The sequence below is a fragment of the Odontomachus brunneus genome, unplaced genomic scaffold (assembly GCF_010583005.1).
Source record: "Odontomachus brunneus isolate Ranch 3 - 2012 unplaced genomic scaffold, Obru_v1 Obru_scaffold_059, whole genome shotgun sequence".
In the NCBI taxonomy this organism is placed as follows: Eukaryota; Metazoa; Arthropoda; class Insecta; order Hymenoptera; family Formicidae; genus Odontomachus; species Odontomachus brunneus.
In genome coordinates, this window is record NW_022639509.1 from 672,174 (window position 1) to 694,700 (window position 22,527).

The following is a 22,527-nucleotide window of genomic DNA, read 5'->3' on the forward strand; positions in this document are numbered from 1 at the left end:
CTATTGTTATATATGATATAGAACTCTAGAACTATTGTAAAACAAACCTTTCTTTAACTCGACGCTCGAATTCGAGGCTGGAAAACGCGCGGCGAAAGTACGGTGTACTTACCGGATTTCAGCCCAGGACATTTTCAAAAATGTGATTCTAGCGAGGTATCGGGCTTACATTGTTGAAACGCAACGTTTCTAAAATAATCAGCGTATTAACGTCGCTGAGGCGCGCATTTTGTATATATTCAGCGCGGCGAAAAACATGCGACGAAATTAAAGAAAAAAGCTTCGTACCGCTTTCGTACGATTTCATACAGTGAAATTCTTTCGAGCATATAAGTACCGTAAACCTGGAGTTTGGTCGATCGACCTCCACCCTCCACGTGTAAAATTGCAATTGCATTTACGTAAACTTGGAAATGTTCGCGCAACGAAATGACTCCTGCACAGCCGTTGGATTTTATTGAGCCATACCGTCGTATTCACGATAGCATTTTGCGCAAGTAGTGTAAATCAGTTATTGCAGGTGCGCTGCAAAAACTCGACTGGAACACGTGTGACTGTGAGTTTTTGTTCTCACGCGCGATATCGTTTAATATTATGACGTTTCATTTGCGGGTTCTCCCGCCGGCTTACTCGCGACGGAATTATCCCTGAGCTCATTCCACGAGATAAATAGAAAATTTAAATAAAAGAGACCTTTAAAAAGTGTATATTCAAAAAAACAAAATTAAATACTTTTCGATATTAAAATTTTTCAAATATTAGATAGAATAAAAATGCTGTAAGCCAATGAGGGTTACATAGGACAAATTAATTATTCTTGCGCGAGAGGATAATTTGGACGAAATATTAAATAAGAAATAAAAGATGAAATTAAAGAAAAATATTAAACCCTGATCAAATAGCAGTGTACAATTGAGAAGCAGAAGATTCGTCCGCACGTTATTCTTTCAATAAGTAAATTTTGAATCGCGTCGAATCGCGTCGGCTTACGTCGAAATTATCCGCTATGTGAAAATACGAAGGCTGAAAAGCGCGGAGCTGAATGTTTGCGCTATTTTAGAGGAAATTTTTCAGTGGCCGTGCGAGAAAAGCGTCATAAGGAATAAACGAGTCGATGTGTTCTGCAGCATAGGCAAGCACTTCGAGCCATTTATATTTGTATCTCGCCGCGTCTCGCACTTCGTGATTATTGGACGCGAAATATCCATCTCGATTTGGCACGAATCGCCGAATTTTGATTTGAAACTTCTCAAATATATATATATATATTTTTTTTTTACGTGTCGCGCGCGCGCGCGTATATGTATTCGAGAAGTTAAAATAAAAAATCCAAGATTTGTGTCGAGTCGGATAATCCTTGTCGATAAATGCGAAGTGCGCGATGCGACGAGATCGGCGGGATGATGCGTTTCTGGAACAAAACGACGAATTTTATCCAAATCTATAATAAAAAATTGAGTATTTCCAGCCGCGAGGGCGAGGCGGGAAAGTACCGCGTGGTTTTAAAGCCGACGAAGTCAGGGACAGCCCGGGGTAAGAGCAATTTTATCACCACCCCCCGGTGTTTTCTGTATATTGCCGGTCACAGCTACGAGCGTATGTGTATACACGTACACGTACATGCATATATTTTATTTGACATTCACTTTTTAAAGGTTATTTCGGATCCCACAGGGACATGATGGTTGTCGGGCGACGTCGTAAAACTTAAATGAAAATTGCGGCGGTATTATTGTGCTGGGATAGATTGCACGGAAGACACGCGTGTTATCAACGCGCCCATCATCTCGCCGATCGCGATATCTCTCTTTCCGTATCAGCGTGAATATTTCAGCAGTTTATTCACCAGATATGTATTTTCAATCTCAAGATAGCTACTCATCAGTTGACTGTATATCGAACAAATATCGAAAATTATGTTTTTGTGTATTTACTTCATTATTCAAATGATAGATGTTAATTTTACACTAATTTCATGATACTATTTTATCACACTTCACTCAGTACAATGACGTAAAACAGCAATTTTCTGACCTACAATCGACTATTACATAAAAGCGGTGAATGTTATTCTTTTTTCTTTGCCGCGTTTCTTAATATTCAACATTTATAACGTTAAGTTTTTTACTTGGTTGGTTTATTCACGAGTGTGTTTTACCGCGATAAATTTTTAGCATGTAATTTTATGTTAAATTTTTAGCATATAATTTTCAGCGTATAATTCTAAGCATTTAAGTGAATAAACTCCTTAAAGAAGATATGTACATATCTTTATTACATATTACATATTCGGAAATTTCATATAATTGATATTACAGCTCTAAGGATAATATATTCATAGTTCATCTTCGGATCTGTACGAATTATTTCATTAGTTGTGGAGCTAATCAGATAATGAACTTAAGACAATCTTAAATAAAAGATCGGTCTATGAATACGAACCTAAGTCTGATTCAATGTTTTAATTGTATCTAATTATTACCTAAGTGTTTCGACGACAATCGGGAATTTACGGATGCATTATCTAATTTTGCTACTCGGTGTGTTTTTTGCTTACTTTCTACGTCGGAAAAGTGCTTTTGTTCGTTCAAGAATCTCATTCGTCGCTACTTCAGTCTTTTCGTTGCCTCTGAAATAATGCGAACGATTCAACTCGTCGGCGGAATTTTGTCCGAAATCTTTGTTTCCGTTCTCTCTTTATTTCCTCTCCTTTCTCTCCTCGTTTCTCTTCTTCCTTTTTCTTTTTTTTTTTGTACGTTGCTGCCGCCAACTCAACAGCGGCGGATTTCGAGCGCACTTCACGTAAAAGCTTCAAGGCTGAAAATAACACGAAATCTATTCTCGTAACGCGGTGATCACCGGCGCAGGTAGTTCTCCGTTTAGTGTTGGCAGATTCTTAAATGAGTGTAACGAAATCGAACGTTACTGCGTAAAAATCGCGCAAAAAGTTAATATTCCGTATTAATTTCGAAAAAAATATATAATTTAATTTCGAAAAAAATTAATGTAATTTAATTATTTTTTTTATTACAGGGTTTCGGCAAAGCTGATCATCGGGTATCGGTTGAATTACTGAAGAAAAAATTTCCCGACTACAACGTTACGTGGTCAGACGATGGCTATTAGTTAGATTATTACGATGATATGCCCTGCGGATGTCCTTTTTATTTAATAAATAGGGGAGAAGGTGATAATATGAAATGAGACTGATTTCTTAAACAATTGCTGCGATCTATCAGTGATTGAAATAAACGTAATAGGAGTCTGGCGTCAATACCACGTTTACAGTAAAGTTTATCGACTTAAGAGAAACCGATTTGTTTTATTCCTATTGAAACTTTTCACTAGGTAAGATTAAACAATATTTTTTCGTCTTAATTGATAAATATAACATATTAATTATAGTGCGCCGATTAATAATGACATTAAACTCGCGGTTGTGAGTTAAAATTGCAGAGTTTATTATTTGGATATTTTTTCTACTTTGAGATTCATTGGTTTGTATTTAGAAAATATAGCAATAGGTGATAACATAGAACAAAGTGTTCTATATCTAGTGAGTATGAAATTTATGTTTTTATTTACGACTTTTGTTCACTTATCTAAAGGATTTTTATATAATTTGAATTATTGAACTTTATTTTCTTAATTTCTATAGAATTTTTTTAATTTCCATTTTTAATTTATAATTTTTACTTTTAAAGTTTAATTAAAAAGTTGTTTTAACGTCAACAATTTTATAATAACAAAGTAAATTTTCATACATATTTTATTCTATTTTCCAAAACCTCACTTTTTGCATTATATTAAAAAAAAATATCGTGCTCTTCAAAGATTTTTTTTCCTAATAATTATGAATATATTACAAGAGATATATTTTTAACGCTTCTGACAGTTATTGATGCGATTATTGCATCTAATATTGAGTTTTTCATCTAAGACAAAAAAGTGATATGTATTTCCATCTTCTCCCTTATATGTGTAATCGCTTGCGCATTCGTATATAAAAATCCTGCTTTGTACATTAATTAATAAAATATAAGAATGTTTATAAGAGTGAAAATAAAAGCGTTTCATTCTACTATATACACATGACTTGTGGAATAAATTATTTCAGAACATGAATAAAGAATTAAAAAAATATATAAATGGGTTTTCTTTTACACACATACATTTAATATCCTACTTCATACATGCAAAATTTTTCTCTCCTCTTCTCTCACGAATGAGTTCTTACTATTGTGTATAAATTATCTAACATGCCGTATAATTTAACAGGATAAATTTATTTTTATTATTAAATCAATATCATGAACTCTTGTTCGTGTGCATAGGTTTTGTTGGTCGATAATCTCGTGTTAGCAGCTATTGATAAGAGCGCGTTGATAAGAAGGTTAGCCACATTTTAGCTCGTAGATAAGGACTGCATAGTCAAAATATTGACAGTGGCTTATAATATAACGCCAACAGTTCAGTGCATTGCTGTGATAAATCCAAATTTTATGAATCTATGTTACCACTGGTTGGGCGTGGGCGATGTTTAAGAAAGAATATAAGAATGACATTAATAAAAGTTACTGAAAGAATAAAAAATTCACCTATCGTTGAATCGTAATGTCTTAAAATAAATGTCCTTCTGATCTGCTTAAATCTTATTATTTGAATATAAATAAGTCATTACTCTATCATAAAAGGTAAGTAAAATTCAACAAACTATAATTTTGAAAATAACAAAGATAATGAGATGATTCAAGAAGTATTTTATAGTTTAAAATATTTTAGCATTTTATAGTTTAAAATATTTAGTTTTAAATATATTCCTGGGGATAAAGTTTAATTTTTTTTACGGAACTATATTAATATAAGTCGAGATCGCCGGATTCTAAAACTTTTTACGAACTCTGTCAAATTGTACTGTGCAAATGAAAAATCACAAACAAATGGCGTTTACATCATTTGAAAGTATGATCTTTCCTCTTTAATTTGCATCTATGTAGATTGCAGTGCAATGTTTTTTCATCAAATTATTCGATATTGAAGTAAAACGCGCTTCTTCGACTTTGATTGCACACAATAGGCAAACGGGACGGTGTACAACATTTCTTAAACAATAGATAAAAAGCTAAAAGTTTCCTTTTTAAGATGTACTTATCGTATTTTTTATAAAAATTAATTTTCATTGTAAAAAGTTAACTGAAAGATGTAATTAAAAATTGGATAGTCTCCATTTCTCATTTAACTTGATGTATTTAATAAATAAACAATAGTAACGTTATGTATATAATATTCTTGAAAAGCAGAGACTTCAAGCTTTAAAATGTTTCCAGAATCATTTCGCTATCGTCATTTTTGCCGAAGTTAAAGCTTATTGTATTTTGTGTTGAAAAGAAAAAGTTAAACTATCTTACAACCCATCATTATCTTAAATCCTTGATAAGTATAGTGGCGGCTCGTAGCGGAGACTTTGGAACTAAAAGTTTTCGCTATACACCTCAAGACACTTAGCTGAGACTTAAACCTTTCTGGCGAGCCGCGAATAAACAATTTCACGAAAAACCAAGCCAAGTTGGTCAACATTCAAACAGGAGTCAAATATTTTTTAATGTAATTTTACCATATCTAATTACGGAGCGATTAGCTCGTACATTTCCGAAAATGATTACTTATGTTTCAACATGAAAGAAAAGTTTATCTAATCTATTATTAAATTCTACTACGATTCCAAATATTCAATAAGTACACTAGCAGCTTGTAATAGAGACTTTGGCAGTAAAAGTTGACATTGTATACTTACAACATGAATAATATTTAGCAACTCTCACATTGTCAAGATTTGAATCATATTTAGCCAGGACTTGAATCTTCTGATGAAGAAGTTCTAGTATGACACCATTAGATGACGCCATGTGATCGATTGATCTCTAAGTAATTCTTTAATAATTAATTTTACGAAAACTAAGACGAGTTGGAAACGCTCGAACAAGTGTTTACTATTTTTACTATTTTTCAATATAGTTTTATCGTATTTAGTTGTATAGTGATTTGTCTGCGTATTACCGTTTTCGAAAATGCACGGACTGATCGCCACACAATTAAATATGGAAAAACTACATTAAAAAACATTTGACACGTTCGAGAATTTCGTCTGATTCGTCTTAGTTTTCAAGTAATTATTTGTTAAAGTTAGACACGCGGCTTGCTAGGAAGGTTTGTATCTCAGCTAAATGTCGATATCGTATCAGTCGGTTTGTATCTTGGGTTTCCGATATACAGCGGCAACTTTTAATTCCAAAATCTCCGCTACGAGCCGCCACTATACTTACCGAGGATTTAAGATAATGATGGGTTGTAAGATAATAGTTTAATGCATTTTTTCTTTATGCCGAAATAAAATACAATAGGTTTTAACTTCGACAAAAATGATGATAGCGAAATGATTCTGGGAGCATTTTAAAGCTTAAAGTTTCTGCTTTTCAAGAATATTAAATATATAACGTTACTATTGTTTATTTATTAAATATATTAAGTAGGAAATGGAGACTATTCAAGTTTCAATTATATCTTTCGGTTGACTTTTTATATTGAAAATTAATTAAAAAAAAAAAATACATACAGCTTGAAGAAAAAACTTTTAGCTTTTTATTCATAGCTCAGTGAATGTTACACACTGTTTTGTTTAATTATTGTGTGCAACCAAAGTCGAAGAGACGCGTTTTATTTCAATGTCGAATAATTCGACGAAAAAACATTGCAGTGCAATCTGCGTGGGCGCAAATTAAAGAAGAAGGATCATGCTTTTAAATGGTGTAAACGCCATTTGTTTGTGATTTTTTGTTTGCACAGTATTATTCAATAAAGTTTGTAAAAAATTTTAGCATCCGGCAAATCTCGATTTATATTCATATAGTTATATCATACTTATATAGTTCCGTAAAAAAAAATTAAACTTTATCTCCCTATATATCTGAAAAGCAGAGACTCTAAGCTATAAAATGCTTCTTGAATCACCTCATTATCTTTATTATTTCCGGAATTATAGCTTCTTGAATTTTACTTATCTACCATTGAATTATATTACTTGAGAATGAAAGTCCTTTTCGCCTACTAATTAGCTGTGTAATTTAAAAATAAGAAATTATTTGGACTGTAAGAATTCATGTTAAATTTTAATATATAAATTACATATTGCTACAATGTTTAAAAATTAAAATTTTGAATATGAAAGTAAATTGATGGAGCGGACTTTTATTTTTAAATAAAATTCAATGATACGTTAGAGAATCTTTTTATTTTTAATCAATACGTTTCAATGATATCATTTAACGATGTATTATTCTCGATATCAACTTATTTTTTAATTAAGCTTTTTATAACTATATTTATTGTATTATAGTTGCAAACGTAGTCAGTAATGATAATGCAAGTATCGATAGTAAAATCGCATGACGCCTTGACTTTTGTCGCAATATATTCTGACAGTTGAGGTCGAAAAAATCGATGTTCGTTTAACAAACGCCATGTAATCAATCAATTCGGACATATCGGACGCCTGTTGAAGGCGTTAAAAAATTTCCAAGTTATTCACTGGCATAACGATGTTTTCCCGAGCCACAAAATTAATCGTGAGGTCCCTCGGGCCACGACAGTTCTACATTGGTAAACAGAACTTCAAGGTATTTATGAGTGTTATTTAGCTGACTTTCAATGCGCTGCGAAATATTTGATTTTACGAACTCTATGTAGTACAAATATATACTTACATATACGTATCATATTTATAGATTATATTATTAATTTACAAAATCTCTATGTCTTCCGAAGAAAACGCGAACGTCATTGAGAAACGGAGTTAGTTTACTTAGATTAGATTACTCTAATGAAAACTGTCTATGTAGAATTTTTTTATTGGCGGTGCTGGAGAAATTGGTCGGACACAGTCGCAATTATTAAGAAACAGCATGAAATTGAACACACTCGCGCTGTATGATGTGACGACTACCAATAAACCATTGCCTAATCGCAGTAGGATACGCGATTATTGCGACAATCAACCACTCACACATATCGTAAGTTGTTTAATAATTACTACGTACGTAAAAGAATTTCGATGCGATCTATCAATTGTGCGAGGAGAATTTTAGAATTACTGAAATTTAGATATAATAAATTTGGAAATTATTAGAGAAATATTATTAAATTAGAGAAACTAAAAGAAGAGTATAATGATCCAATTATAATTACATTAAAGCACACAATACTAATAATATATTTTCCATCTTTCCCTTTTAAAGTAACATTCATAGTATTTCAAATGTGAGATATATATAAAACAGATTTTTTTGTAGCGTGAAACCAAAGAACTTGTGGAAGAAACCAAGGAACTTGTGGAAGCTCTTTATCGTTTACCAATAGCCGAGGGAGTTCCAACATTAAATCATTCGTTGATGTCTAATGAAATAATATCAAAGGTAAGAAATAAATAAATCTCAAATATATAATAATTTATCTAAAATATAATGGGGCAGAGAGAGTGAGAGGGTTAAATTATAATTGATACTGTTACCTCATATATCGGCCGCTAAATAAAAAAAAAAAAAATAAAAATAAAGGAAAGAATCTTTGCATATATTTTCAAACGCGGAAATGCGGAAACACGGAAGTGCTTTCTTGAGAAAAATCTCCATCTCGAGGAGCAGGATCGATAGCCAATGGGACTGGCGCTTAGAACCCCCAAACTATTTCTTTAAATCTTAAGTCAATTCTTAGCCGGATTAAATCCACGGAGCACAACCAAATTCATAGCATAAGTGCCTATCTCGCCTTCCTCAGGCGGGCAACGCGTGCAGCGGATTGTGTCCTCACGCGAGACTCCTGGATAAGATCGGTCCTAACGACACGAGAACCCGCCAAAGGGATTGCGCCACCGCGATCCGCAAGTGCTTCCCCGGCTTGACGTGTTCGCCGTTTCAAGAATACATAAACTTTATCGCGGCAACGAGAACCTCCTGGAGGCATCTTTCGATTAAGGATAAGGGCAAAACCGGGAATTCACCTCGTAATGTCTCCGACGCGAAAGAGAATAATTGTCGATCATTGTCGCCTTCTTCGTTAGACGACGAGGAAAAACCGATGGGAGGATCGACAAGACAGTTTAACGCCGGAAAACTTTTAAATATAGAAATAAATTGCAAAATGAAGATGTCAACTAATCGATCGACGTCAGAGACGTTATTGAATAATAAGCTGAAATGGTTGCGTGATATCTGCAGTTGCAGTGCAGGATTCATCGGCTGGTTTCCTATCAGGACATTGGTTAGCGTATCGAACAATCCGATCAGTCGCAATAACGGTCGCTTCCGAGAACGTTTAAAGATTGACAATTTCGAAAATAATGCGACAGCTAAAGAGAAAAATAAGATTCAACGAGTATCTTTTGGAATTAAATCTATATTGTCAGACTCACATGTCCAATCACGCTCGATTACCATCTCGGATTTCTACAATCGGGGAAATATCCCTGCTGGAAACGAAGCGCTTTCCGTTTACGATTTACTCTCTGACAGGATTCTCTTTGCGCCGAAGGACTGCGACTTAAAATTTGATATTCGGCGCAAGTTGGAAAAGATCTGTGAGTTGTGGGACAGACTTCTCAGAAGAAAGGATAGAGACGATATCTGTAACAAGAGGAAGAAAGCCTGCAAAACTACGGAGGGAACGTGTCAGAAGAGAGGGGAAGTGTGCCAACGAAGAACCACGGATTGCTCCGAGAGGCGCGAACGAGTGTGTGAGAAACAAACGACGGTTCTTTGCAGCGAGAGAAAAAGTTCTTGTGATAATAAAGATGACCACGATTTTTGTAATACCCGGAAAGAGAAGTGTCAGAAGCAATCGTGCACGCACCACAAGGACAACGACAGCTCTAGAGCAAAGGTGGATCCTTGCAAAAAACATCAACGCGCGGAGCCAGTTCCTTGTAAACGACAGGAGTCGAAGGAAGCTACGTGTACGAAGACTAAAGAAGACAAGTGCAAGAGGAGCGCGGATAAGGACGTGTCGTGTAAACAGAGAGAAGTGCAAAAGGTATGTCAAAAGAAGAAAATGACCCGTGAGGGGAAGAAAGAGAAAGACTGCTCCGATATGAAGAAAGTCGAGTCGCGTAAAACGAGAGAATGTCCGCCCGTTAAGAGGGCTCCAGGTTGCCCAGAAGATAGTGGCCAGGAAGAAGATTGTTGAAGCCATTTCAGGGCAAAGTGAAACTACTTCTCGCCTAAATTATCAAATAAAAACATAATTATTTTTAGGACTGAAACTTTTAAGAGAAATTATTCTATTCTGTACAAAGTTTGCATAAATACAAAAGTGAACCGCTTGAACAAGAAATCTGATCCATCAAAAACAACTTGAATATATAATTCTAATACTTTTAAATTACTTGATTATAATTAGGAAATGCTGTGTTTCTACAATATGTTATCTGTAAAGTATATATTTTTGTAAAAAAATTTGTGTGATAAATCCTGTAGATGATAATAAATGTTACGATGCATTTTCTGCATACGTTTTTTTTATTGGTAGGGATACTCTTTTAATATCTTAATCAAACAATCGTGTCACGTTAAGTCACGTTATGTTATTGTTCGTTACAGTTACGACCGAAAGCGGAAAGTCCTGGTAGCGGGTTTCGAGAACGCGGAACGATCGGTGAAGTAAGTTTTCAAGATACTAATTTCCTCCCCCTCTAAAGCGGGGTCTATAATGAAGATTTAAGCTTTAAGCTTTAAGAAATTGACCAACCACAATCGATTTTTCGTCGACAAGAATATTCAACCATAGTTGGTCAATTTCTTAAAGCTTAAATCTTCATTGTAGACCTCGCCTAATAGTACGTTTTAACAATTTTAGCATCTCACATTATGCTCTGTTTCGAACGTGAAAAGTATAAAATAACACTTCGCATGTAACCCGTATATATCTTACGATTCACGCGAGTTTCGGTGAAAATTCCACGATTAAGTCAGACAGGCGAGCGCGCGGGAAAGTAGAATCGCAAAATCGCAAGTTTTCTCAAAAATTGATCGCTGTGGCTCCACCTCCCTTCTGCCTCTTTTTGTTTCATCGACTATCGACCACCTTGAACCGCTGAAAATTCCGCGAGTGCAGTGCAGACCACAAATGAAAAGAGGAAAAAAACATAAAAAAGTCTTGTTCGCGACGGTAAATAACGAATTACCATAAATTCGATCACTGTGGTCGTCCTCTCTCCGCAGAGAAGAGAGAGATCGAGCCCATCTTCAAGATCTGCGATAGAGTTATCCGAAAACGAGAGATCGATCGAACGCCGTGAGAGCAAAGCCAACAGGGGTCCTTTATACACGATCACTTCGTCGCGTCGTTGCGACAGACGTCAGCCTGGGGAATCCGAGTTATCGTACGGCGATAGACCGAGCAATGACGATTACTTCCCGCAAGGCGAGGAATTCGAGGACGAGATCGGTATGGACAATCATCAGAGCACGATCAGAAAAATACCCGAGGAGAAGCCGCGGCGTTCCGACGACCAAAGCTACGATCTCGCGTCCATCGCCACATTGCCGATGTTTAGACGCGTCAGCGAGGATGCGTTGACGAGGTTCATCACGCACGTGTATTCGCCGAGTGTAAGATCGACGGAGGCCGGACACGCGATACCGATGTCGAAGGGAGCTTTTGAGAAGAACGCCGCCGAGAGACTGCAGATTCTGATTGACAAGGTGTCAGAATTTAAGCGGCGAATTTTTCGTCCCAAAAGCAACGCGACTAAGAGCGCGGCTCGGTCAGACAAAAAGGAGCAGGAGGAGATCAGCAACGAGAACAACAGCACTAACGAGCCGACGAGTCGATCCGGTTTCATCGGTCAGAGGATACTCTCACCGACAAGCAAACAAGCGAACTTGAACTCCGACCGACCGATGTCATTCCGAAACTTGCTCATTATTACTTTCGCGCAAAAATTCCTTTGCGGCCCCTGTGCTGCCGTTTTACTGATCTCTTCAAAAGAGGGAGGTGGACTCACCAGAGGCGAGTCGGGACAATCGCGGGAGAGCATTGAGGAAGATCGCAGAACGATCCTCCGTGACTTCATGCATAATAACTAGCAGGCAGTCGCTGGCATCGGACTGCAGTTGGGCGAACCAGATTGCGGCGAGGATCCACCGGCTCGACCGAAGAAGCATCCATGCGACCCACCCAAAGGCCCCTGTCGGCCTAGCGACCCACCGGGCTATCTTCCTTCGAAACCGCGGCCCAAGAAAAAGCCATTTTGCGTTAAATGCCCGTCCAAGAAACCGTGCAAAGGCAATAAATGTTAAATCGCGTCAGTGAGCTAAACAGAACGATAAAGCAAGGGAGAGAAAGAGAGACTGAGAGAAACAGAGAGAGACAGAGGGTACGTGGAGGCATCGGCGGCCAATTGATCAGGTGGAAACCGAGAGTTGTTATTTCTAAGAAAAGTAGCTATATATCTCCCTTCTCACGTCTTTCTCTGAACCGCAGGCTGTTGATCGAGCGAAGTACAGTCAAGTGGATGCACTGCCAAAGAGTCTACCAAAAACATCTGTCGGAATAATGGGGGAGTGTCTCAAGTCAGAAATGGGATATAGCACGAAGCCTGCTTTTGGGGTCGGAGAACTAATCCGGAACAAGCCAGAAAATTCTTTGACATCTAGCCAAAAAAGATTGATTCGCACGAGAAATGTCATTCTCTTCGAGAACAAGCATATGAGAGACACACCTCTAACAAATAAAGAATCCGGTCAAACTGGCGAACTAACCAGGCGTTTTCCGGGTGATTCGGTTGCGGTAGGTTACAAACGACTACCGGTTACTTTGAAAGAAATACCGGCAAAAACGTTCTCTCATTCATCACCTCTGAGAATGTTCCCATTTACTGAAGAATACATTTCATCATTATCACACCATCATGAATCAGCAGATTTTAAATGTCCTGTTGAGACACCTATTAAAAGACTATTACGTGAACCTCTTTTATATTCCACATTTACTATACAATACAGACCGAACAGATTACACCCGAAGTACAAAGGTCTCAAGTCCAAATCTTCTTCGTGGCTTCCATATGTACCATGTATTTCTTCACAGCCATATACTGAAGTTAGACGACAGACGAAACCGAAGCGCACACAAGATACATATGGAATCTCGCACAAAGCACGGACACACGGATTATGCAAAGTGTTCGCTTACCGCGGTCTTCGTCACCCTACGCCACTGCGTAGAGCTCATTTGCGAAGATTTCACAACACCACCGTGCCGCACAACAAGTCAAATTCTGGCAAACCGATCGACTGCCAGAAAATAAACGATATCTGCGAGATGGCGAAAGACAATGTCTGCGGCAAGCCATGCGAGAAGAAGGACCCTTGTCTTCGGGAGAAGGTCAAGTGCGAGAAACCGGAGCAGAAGAAGGAAGCGCCGAAGAAGGAACCGGAGAAACCGTTATGCAGAGATACCTGCCTACCGAGGGGAAAATGCGAAATTCCCAATATCGACCCGCCGCCGAAGATGACGTACGAGAAGGTGACGTGTCCGCCGTCGAAATTCGCGAAGCTCGCGTCGTGCCCGCCGTTTCAGGAGGACATCAAGAAGGAGGACATCGAGCCACGCACGGGAATCAATTCGATCAACAAGAAGAAGAAGAAGAAAGCTTGCCCGCCTCCACCATTGCCAAAGCCACCGGGCGTACCGATCCTCCTGTGTCCTTGTCCACCACCGCCTAAAATACACCCCGGAGCGTGCCCGTGTTACGAGCACAGGAGTGAGATCAAGCAGCTCATGTTGCCGCCGTGTTCCCCGAAAAAGCCGTACTCCTGTCCCACGGGGGTGCACTACTGTCCCCTGAAGAAGTGCGAAAAGCTGCAGGCTTGCGAGAAGGATCAGCCGAGTACACGAAAACCCTAAAAGTTTGTCGCGCAAGTGACACGCGATATGCGTGCAACGATTTTGCGAACACTTAGCGAGGCATCCACTTGGATTGTGTCTTCGTGCGCGTTAGATATAGTATCTTTTCTATTATCTCTTCTCTAGTCAGAAATAAAAGTCGACACGAAGGTAGGAATAAGTGCGCGAAGGGGAATGGTTTCTGCGAGATCTATGAAATTAGAGGTTCGGTCTCCTGGATCGATAATTGTCAATAATTTGAGGCCGACTCGTTCACTATCCGTCAGCTCTGTGCGATCAATTGGGTTGCCAATTTTTTCGTCCGACATTCTCGCGTCGTCCATCTGAACCACTTTTTGAAAAAAAGGGACGAGAGAGAAGGAGGAAACGCACCGTTCGTCGCGAGAGTTTAAGTGCAAGGTGAACAAACCGGCTGCCGATGCATGTTGCTTGTCGCGTGACTGACGGGTTATTTATTCGGAAATTATATACCGCTGATGGATTTACGCGCGCGCGTTGAAAGCCGTGTGCAGAAACGTGTGCGTTAAAGATCACACGTGTCAGAGTTACACCGTTAATCGATAAATTTGGTCGAAGTTTCAGTGAAAATAGTATTTCTTTAAATATCTCCTCTTTAGAAGTTTCGAATATGGACTTAGTTGGTCATGCGGCATCCAGCCTGCATTTTATTTAATTAATTTAAGAAAAAACTCAAGTTTAAATTTGAATAGATCTCGCAGACAATTGTACGAAATAAAAACCTTCCTCTGTTTTTTTCGCGCGCATTTCTTAGACCAGATTTTTGCATTGGAGTTTAGCAGAAAAATAGACAAAATTAACACGATTAATCGCAACAGATGATTAAAGAATTTCAGATTTGGAGAATGCGCTCGGGTATCACATTTGTGAGCTTCTTCTAATGACCACGCAAAAATCACCGTTGCTCATTAAAAAATGTCTATTTAGCAACTTTGGAAATTCAAAGAAGCTTGCACAGATCTGTATCATAGTTTGCGTGCTACGAATCAAATATCGTCAAACATTGTCAAACCGATCTCACTCCCATCAATATCGTCTAAATAAAATTTTGTTCGTCAATTGTTCTCTCATTTGCGCGACTACGAATTAGCCTCCTGTGTCTTTCTATTTACCGATCAGCTACTAATTTAGTCGAGGGGATTCGGATTCCCCGATTCGAGCGCAGCCTCTGTTCGACGACAGGTCGTATCCATCGCTGCGACGCGCATCACGCCGGTCCGGATAGGAAGTACGAGGGGCGGAAGAGGGCAACGGCCAGGGGGCTGTAAATAGGAAATCGATTTCTACCGCTGGAGATCGGTTCCATCGTTTGATTCGATCCCGTGTGTACCGTCTGTGTACGCGATAATAATCGTGGCTGTACGTGCCACGCCGCCTCCGCCCGTAACTGTTTCCACGAGTAAGCGACGCGTACAAATGTGTGTGTGTGTGTGTGTATGCGCGCGCGTGAGTAAACGCGCGCCACGAAATCGGCATCAAAGGCGCTTCGTTACAATAATATCGACATTTATATACGACGGGGGTTCGGACCGGGGAGGAAGTTGGACCGGGCGGGGCGGTCGGCGGGAGGACGGACGACGGTTCTTATCATTTTATTATTAGGGTAGGCCACCCTCGTTCCCGAAACGACGTTTTACTTTTACCTCCCATTGTCTGTCCCTCGAGCCGGCCTCGATGCTCTCTTAAAGGCTTAAGCGCCGTTTTTCCGGCGCTCAATAGGATAACCTAGCCTCTCTATGACGGTTCCTGATTATTAAAACAGGAATGACCGGCTTTTCTTTCGCCTCTCACCGGTCGATTGTATGTCACCAGCTGTCACACACTCTTTCTCGCTAAAAGTTCTCCACAAAAATATGAGTTTTGACAATTGACAAAAGAGCGAACCGGAAAAACATCGTCTTTCAATTCTTAAAATTTAATTTCAAAGACTAACGATACGGGCGATACGTAGCATTCCCTCTAGGGAAAGAATAGAATATTCCTCAAGGAAGTATCTTAGCGACGAACTACCTGAATTGTAGTAAAAAAAAAAGAAAAATTAGGACTGTTTAACGCGGGAGCGAGAGATTTTCAAGAAAATATTCAGAGCACAAGGCATGTATCGGCGCGTCTCAATCCCGGCGATAATCCAAGCGGTTTCGGCCGGAATCGCTGTCGATGAGAGAGCTATCTCGCGCTCGCGGAAACTTCTCTCCTACGGCGTTCGCCAGGCCAGGTTTCACCAGTGCAAGATATCGCGAGCATTATCGCGGGCGTTCACCGTGATTGGTCGGATTCGAGGGTATCGTCTCTTTTTCCACCCTCTCGCTCGACCAATAAGTGACGTTTCCAGCCGAGAAAGGGTGCGGAGGGTAGGGAGCCCGAAAGGGGGTGGCAATTCGGCCGTCGAGAGAGACGAGACGTGCAATGTTCCGAGGGGGTTCGGAGGGGTTGCGGAGGACGGCGAAGAGGAGGCAGAGAAGCGAGAGGGGGCGAACGATGCCGAGGACGACGACGAGGAGGAGTAGGAGGAGAAAGAGGTGGAGGAGGACGAGGAGGAAGAGAAAGAGGAGGAGGAGGTGGCGGAGGCGGAGGAGAGAGGGGGAGAAAACTCTCCGCGTGGAAGAGAGCTGAGCGGGTCGGGCTTCTCGGTGGAAACAAGCAGGATGGATAAACTTCGGAGCGACTGTCCCCGAGGCTGATGCATAATTCAGGAATCGTCACCGGCGAGGATATTGCCAATTTGGCGTCGATGAAAATACGATCGGATTTGTGTCGGCTACCACCCAGAATGGGGCTCGCTTCGCTCGCTCGCTCGCACGCTCTGACGTATACATCCAGTGAATTTAACACCTTCGCCCGACCGACCAGCCGCCCACCCTGCCGTGCGTAATTGCATCGCGACCAATCCGCGGGTGTACACACGATCGCCTCTCTAATTGCGTTCACCGTTTTCACGCCGTTTCCGATATGGACGGAGTTAAGAGTTCTCTGACATCGCCGGACATATTACGGCCGACAGCTTCGTACGGAGCTTTATCGTCGCGCGCGCGATAATCCGATCCGCGAGGTACAGAGAGCTCAATTTTCGATCAGATAGAAATGTCACGCGCTTGCGAGAGAGAAACCGAATGTCGGTCGAGTGTCCGTGCGACGATCTACGTCGGCTAAACGCGTCGTTTTCGCGAAGAGCCAGAGCTCCTCGATACGCAGAAGCCCGAAGTAACAATGGTAGCTGCTGCGCCGCATGAGAATCAATATCTGACATAAATCGGCCCCTCGGTGTCACCCGTGAAAAATTTTAACGGGCGGAGATCAGGCTAAGTGCGATTTCCTTTTAAATTTATAAGCTCATCCGCGCGCAGAATATCCTACATTTTCGAAACCGCGACGCGATGCCGCACTGATACTGATTGATGGAAGATTATCGGTTTTTCATGGTTCTCGCCGCAAGAATTTTCGAGGGTGGTGGCCGGGCGAAGCCGTGTAACGGAGGATCGTCCAACGTTCGACGGATGTGGGGACAACGGGCGCCATGAAATATTTATCGGTAGGGGAAAAGCCAAGAGAGAAAGAGAAAGATAGAGGAGGGAGGGAAAGAGATATTTCTACGATATATTGAGACACCATGAAAAGAATACATTCCGGATCGATTCAATTTGTCAACGCGCCGCTAATTGCGTTATTATGCCACTCTTTTGTGCGGCGAAACGCCCCGATCATCAATAATCTACAAAAACCTGGCGCTGATAGCGATGAATTGGCGCGCGGACGGAGAATTCACGCGGATTATGAGGGGATTATGATTTCCTGATATGACGTAGCTTGAATTAATGAACGACACGACAGCAAGTTTTTTGGTAATAATAATTGCGTTGCTTGAGGCGGAATAAGGACATATTTCTTGTGTTTTCAGATACAAAAGAACCTTTGAGGAAAAGCTATCGACATTATTGATACGCGAAAATAATAGGGGAACTTTTTATCCTTCCAAATAAAGACCACGAAGGACGTGCAAAATAATAATCTTAATTTACGTATTCTTGAGTATGCAGAGATTGACTTATCAGTTGCGGGTTTATTGGCGCCTTTGCTCGTGTCAAATGTCAATTTTGAAAAACGCGCGTTTAAAAAATTTCTCATCGAGAAAAGAATTAATAACGGGAGAGCAAACCGGGAGAAATGTGGCAGCCTTGCAAATTTATTCTTCGGACGGACGGAGGGCCTGGTGACTTGGCCACCGGGTACCAGAAGACGGGAGAAGTCGTAGATTTATGATACCGGATGCGCAAATACGGTGAAACTTCCCCGTATCCGGAGTGACGAAAACTTTTGTCGGTATACGCCTGGCGCCTTTCTTTATATATATATATATATATATATATATATATATATATATATTTTTTTTTTTTTTTCTCTTTAATCCGCAATCGCGCCAAGGACGCGACGCATTATTCGTTTGTTAAATTCGCGCACGAACTTATGAGAGCTTTTTCAAGTACATGTCGTACAGAGTACAGAAAATATCACGAATGTACGATAAAACACGACATTACATGAATGTTTAAACTTATTAGAGAAATTCGAGTAGCTCTGAAATATCTCTTTCATTTTGTGAATGTTACTAGAAAGAAGAGATCCTTACCAAGATAATAATTTTATACCAGGTAAATCAGGTAAATTTATTTTTGATTTTATGTTGTTTATCGTAGAAACGTTCCTCCTTACAGCGCGTCAAAGGTGGCAAAGTTTTACGTGTACGAACGTGTACACATTCTCTGAGACTTACAAAATCCGTTTTTCAAATCTAACTTTTCACTTTTCTAATAATGATCAGCCACTCCAGCTCGTGTCCCAAATGACTCTGAAAATTCGAGTTGTTCAAGTTGCCAAAGTTCTTGCGTCGGTCCGATTTACACGGGAGGATCCGCGGAAGGGAATTTCAAGCGAGGAAAGAGTCCTGCTATCGGACCGGAGGTTAAATTAGATTTCGTACTTCCGGAACGTTGCAAGAACCTTAAAAGAGGAGGTAAGCGCGGGCAAACGTCCCCCTTTCCTGTGCCTCTCGACAGTCTCGTTCGTCTGTTTCTTATTTGTTCCCCGTAGTCCTTTGGTCGAAAAATCCGCTAACTTGTTTGTTCGAAGGCTTCGCTAGCTTTATGCAATGCTTTCTCTACGAGCCCTCTACGATTGAGCGGCGAAAGCGTAGACAAAATACTACTTCACTCGTGAAATTTCACGTTGTCGAGACATATCTACTTATATTATTATTCACGCGCGCAATTTACTATTTCCGATACGCAATTGAAAAAATATTCTTTTCTCTTTCTACCTTACAGATCCATTTTAATTTTGTCGGCGAGTGCGCCGCCGAGAGAGAGACGATCCGTAATTATAACTCGACAAATTGTATAATTTCCACTTTTAATTGCCTTGACACGACACACGTATGTTGATCAATTTCCCGCTGAAGCGATACACACGGCCCTCGGCGCTCTTTTCTGATGAATACGATCGCGAAGTGTACTTCTCCAGAAATGGCGGCCGACGGGTTTAGCACTCTTGAAACGTAGCCAGAAGAGTGTCGATTTCGCGTGGTTCGTGGGACCGAGCTTTCGAGTACTTCGCTACGTGGCTGGAACGAAGAAAGGGTGCGCTCGCGAAGAAAATTTTAAGGGCTCGATTCGCGTTACTCCGAATCGGAGCGAAGCGAAGAGGTTACCAAAAAAGAACCGTACGTATAACCGCCGATAACAATAGGCGGCGTCCATTCTTCACGGTAAAACAGCAATACACTCGCTACGATAAGTTTACGCTGTTATAACGCGTAGATACACATACAGTGTGTCTGGCAATTCATGACACACATCCGTTGTGTACAGATAGAACTAATCAAACTGAACACAAAATTCCTCCACCATTTCGCAGACAACTACATGAGATTTTGAGTATTAATTGGAGAAGATTGGTGAACAATCACGCGTGATATGATGGATCAGCTATGACAGCGAGATCTCCCGTCATGTATTTGTATATTAGATCAAGCTGAACAAAAAAGTCTTCTACTACCATTTTGCAGATGACCACGTAGATTTTTAGTTATTAATTAAAGAAGATTAGTGCATAGTTGCATACAATGCACCAATCTTCTTCGATTAACAACTCAATATTTTACGTGGTTGTTTGGGAAATGATAAAGGAATTTTGTGTTCTCTCTGACGAGTTCTATCTGCAACGAGTGTGTCATGAATTGCCAGACACCCCGTATATCGCGAAACAACGTTTCACATTAATAGCATCAACTAACGAATGAAGATATTCATCTATAAATTGTTCTCTCTTATAATTTATCCAACCCTAAATTACGGGAAGCGAGAAGGAAATGACACGACGATACTTCCGCGATATTTCCTACTCAAACTCATCCGTCTCTCGGGATTATCCATGACATCTAAGCCTACGCTAACATGTGCGTTAGATCGTGTAGCGCACCGATCGTGCTCGCCGCTTCATTGGCTCGCTATTAACCCCTTGATATTTAACCCCGTAATTACTGCAACGTCGCCCTCACGCCGCTTCCCGGCGATCCCATGTGTAAAAGCGCGACGTGTGCTCAATGTGCGTGAAAAACAGAGCCAAGTAAGAGGGAAAAAGTAATTTTTTTCGTAGATATTACCTCATCATCTCGCGCAATCCTTAAATCATATAAGTTATAAATAATTATAGGCACGATATATTCGACAAATTACATCGAGTCTATTAAATTTATTTCTTATCGGATCGTTCTAACGTAGATAAAACTCCTGTGAGTTAATGAGAGTAGCCATCACTTATGTAACAACAATTCACAATCTTGACTCTAATTATAACTTACGGGCAATATAAATTATAATAATGTAATTATATATTGTCACTTTTATATTCTATATGTCGCTCGCGTTTAAATGAATTTCTAGATTATAATCGTCCCATCTTTTACATTAATGTCCAGCTTTTAAAGTAACGAACTATTGAGGAGCGCTTTACCATTCTCGTTGAAACAGAATTGCGACGCAAAACGTGGATTAGTGATAATTGCAACAACAGCTTTTCCTTTATCACGATTTCATCTCGGTTACAAATCTAGCGAGTCAGCGTGTCGAGCGTTACGAGCGTTGATTCGAGCAAAAGTTCGCGTCGACTGGCAAAACGGGCGACGTGTGAAAAGATCGAAGTTGGCGGATACGCGTTATGACACCAGTCCGACCCGGCGGACGCAACCCCTCCGCTGGGGGTTATCTCGCAACGTGATTTCTTGATTAGCAGCGGGTCGACTGGTTGCGGTTAACCGTTGTTAGGTTGTCGCTCGATTGGTATGCATGGGCTGGGATTCGTGCCCACCGTGCCAAGCCCCCAAGCCCACCTAATCTTCTCCTACGCCATCGGTGGAGCCGCGAAGCCAACCGAGGAAAAGCGGAAGCAGCTGAATTTACGACGTCGACTTCGGGGACTTCAAGTTTTTGTTCGCGGGAATTAAAGTTGCTTCTGTGTAATTTATTACGGGATCTTTTACTGCGAAATGCGCGGCTTACAGGTACGCGTGCGGAAGAGTAAACAACCGAGCTTACGAAAAATATTATTAATTTTTTGTATCGCGAAAGATATTATTAATTTTTTTATCATTTCCTTACTTAACACAGAATCTCTTTCCTTGAAAGATATTCACCACACGGAAATAAAAAAAAAAACTGCTATTTCATCGGATAAAATGTTATTTTTTAGTAGAGATATAAAGTTGAATTTATAAATGTGTGTGTATGTCATGTTAGGATTTATACTTGTCATCTGCACGGAGAAAATATTGCTGTGAGGTTCACCACAAAATTTTTGTAATAACGAACCGTGAGGAATTATAACCGAAATCATTATGTATTTGTTCAAGAATGTCATGCACGTTTGGCTTTTTATTACAAAATTATTGCAACTACTTTAATGTTTTTTATATTGTGTGTATCAGATGAATCGTCAAATTAGCTATTTCTATAGTAACTATTACTAAAATTCCAGTTTTACAAAAGACGTTGCAGAAAGAAATATTATTTTAACGTAATTATAATACAATATTTTCTCCGTGTACGTTATTACATTTGGCCAAGTTAGTCTTGAGAAACGTGTCGATTTAGAAGGAGGGTTGGAGTGGTCTCTCCTCTCCTCGCGGGGGGATTCTTTAAGGGTTGGTCACTTTGACATAGAATCACTGGAAGGGGGTCGAATTCTCCACGACAAGTGGCGGCCATTTTTCAGCGGTTGACTCCACTCTGACAACTTGCCACTCGTCGACCCCTCCATCGTAACCCGCGTAACACGACGGAAGCAAGGAAGTGAGGAGGTTTACATAATGACCACCCCACATTACAACATGGAGCGAGCTAGAACGAGAACAGGAACGAGGAAGAGAGAGGAGAGAGAGAGAGAGGGAGGAGAGAGAGAGAGAGGAGAGAGAAAGAGAGAGAAGCCAAGAGGAGAGTAATATCGAGAGTGGGTAGTCTACATATACATATTCTCCCTTCTTCAGCTTCGTCGAGAGGGGGAGAT

The 22,527-nt window shown here is 40.1% G+C and overlaps 3 protein-coding genes across 9 annotated transcripts in view; 2 read left to right on the forward strand and 1 right to left on the reverse strand.

Annotated features, from left to right (window-relative positions):
- LOC116845892 (14 kDa phosphohistidine phosphatase-like) overlaps positions 1-3,201 on the forward strand; it is a 73,030-nt gene extending 69,829 nt beyond the window's left edge. Inside the window, exon 4 of the mRNA XM_032819108.1 lies at positions 3,034-3,201. Within this exon, the coding sequence (XP_032674999.1) occupies positions 3,034-3,126 (93 nt within the window). The 3' untranslated portion in view covers positions 3,127-3,201. The remainder of the gene's footprint in view (positions 1-3,033) is intronic.
- Positions 1-22,527, reverse strand: part of LOC116845891 (arrestin homolog) — a 107,393-nt gene that overhangs the window by 68,935 nt on the left and 15,931 nt on the right. The window lies entirely within an intron of this gene.
- LOC116845889 lies at positions 7,522-15,033 on the forward strand. 7 transcript variants are annotated; one of them, XM_032819097.1, is made up of 6 exons: positions 7,522-7,673; positions 7,896-8,066; positions 8,346-8,468; positions 10,647-10,706; positions 12,532-12,837; positions 13,138-15,033. In XM_032819097.1, the coding sequence occupies exons 1-6, from the start codon at positions 7,596-7,598 to the stop codon at positions 13,954-13,956; spliced, it is 1,557 nt and encodes a 518-aa protein (XP_032674988.1). In that variant the 5' UTR covers positions 7,522-7,595; the 3' UTR covers positions 13,957-15,033. The 7 variants fall into 7 exon arrangements, with proteins under 7 accessions (XP_032674988.1, XP_032674985.1, XP_032674987.1 ...); XM_032819094.1 differs by having other exon boundaries at positions 12,532-15,033; XM_032819096.1 differs by having other exon boundaries at positions 7,921-8,066; positions 12,532-15,033.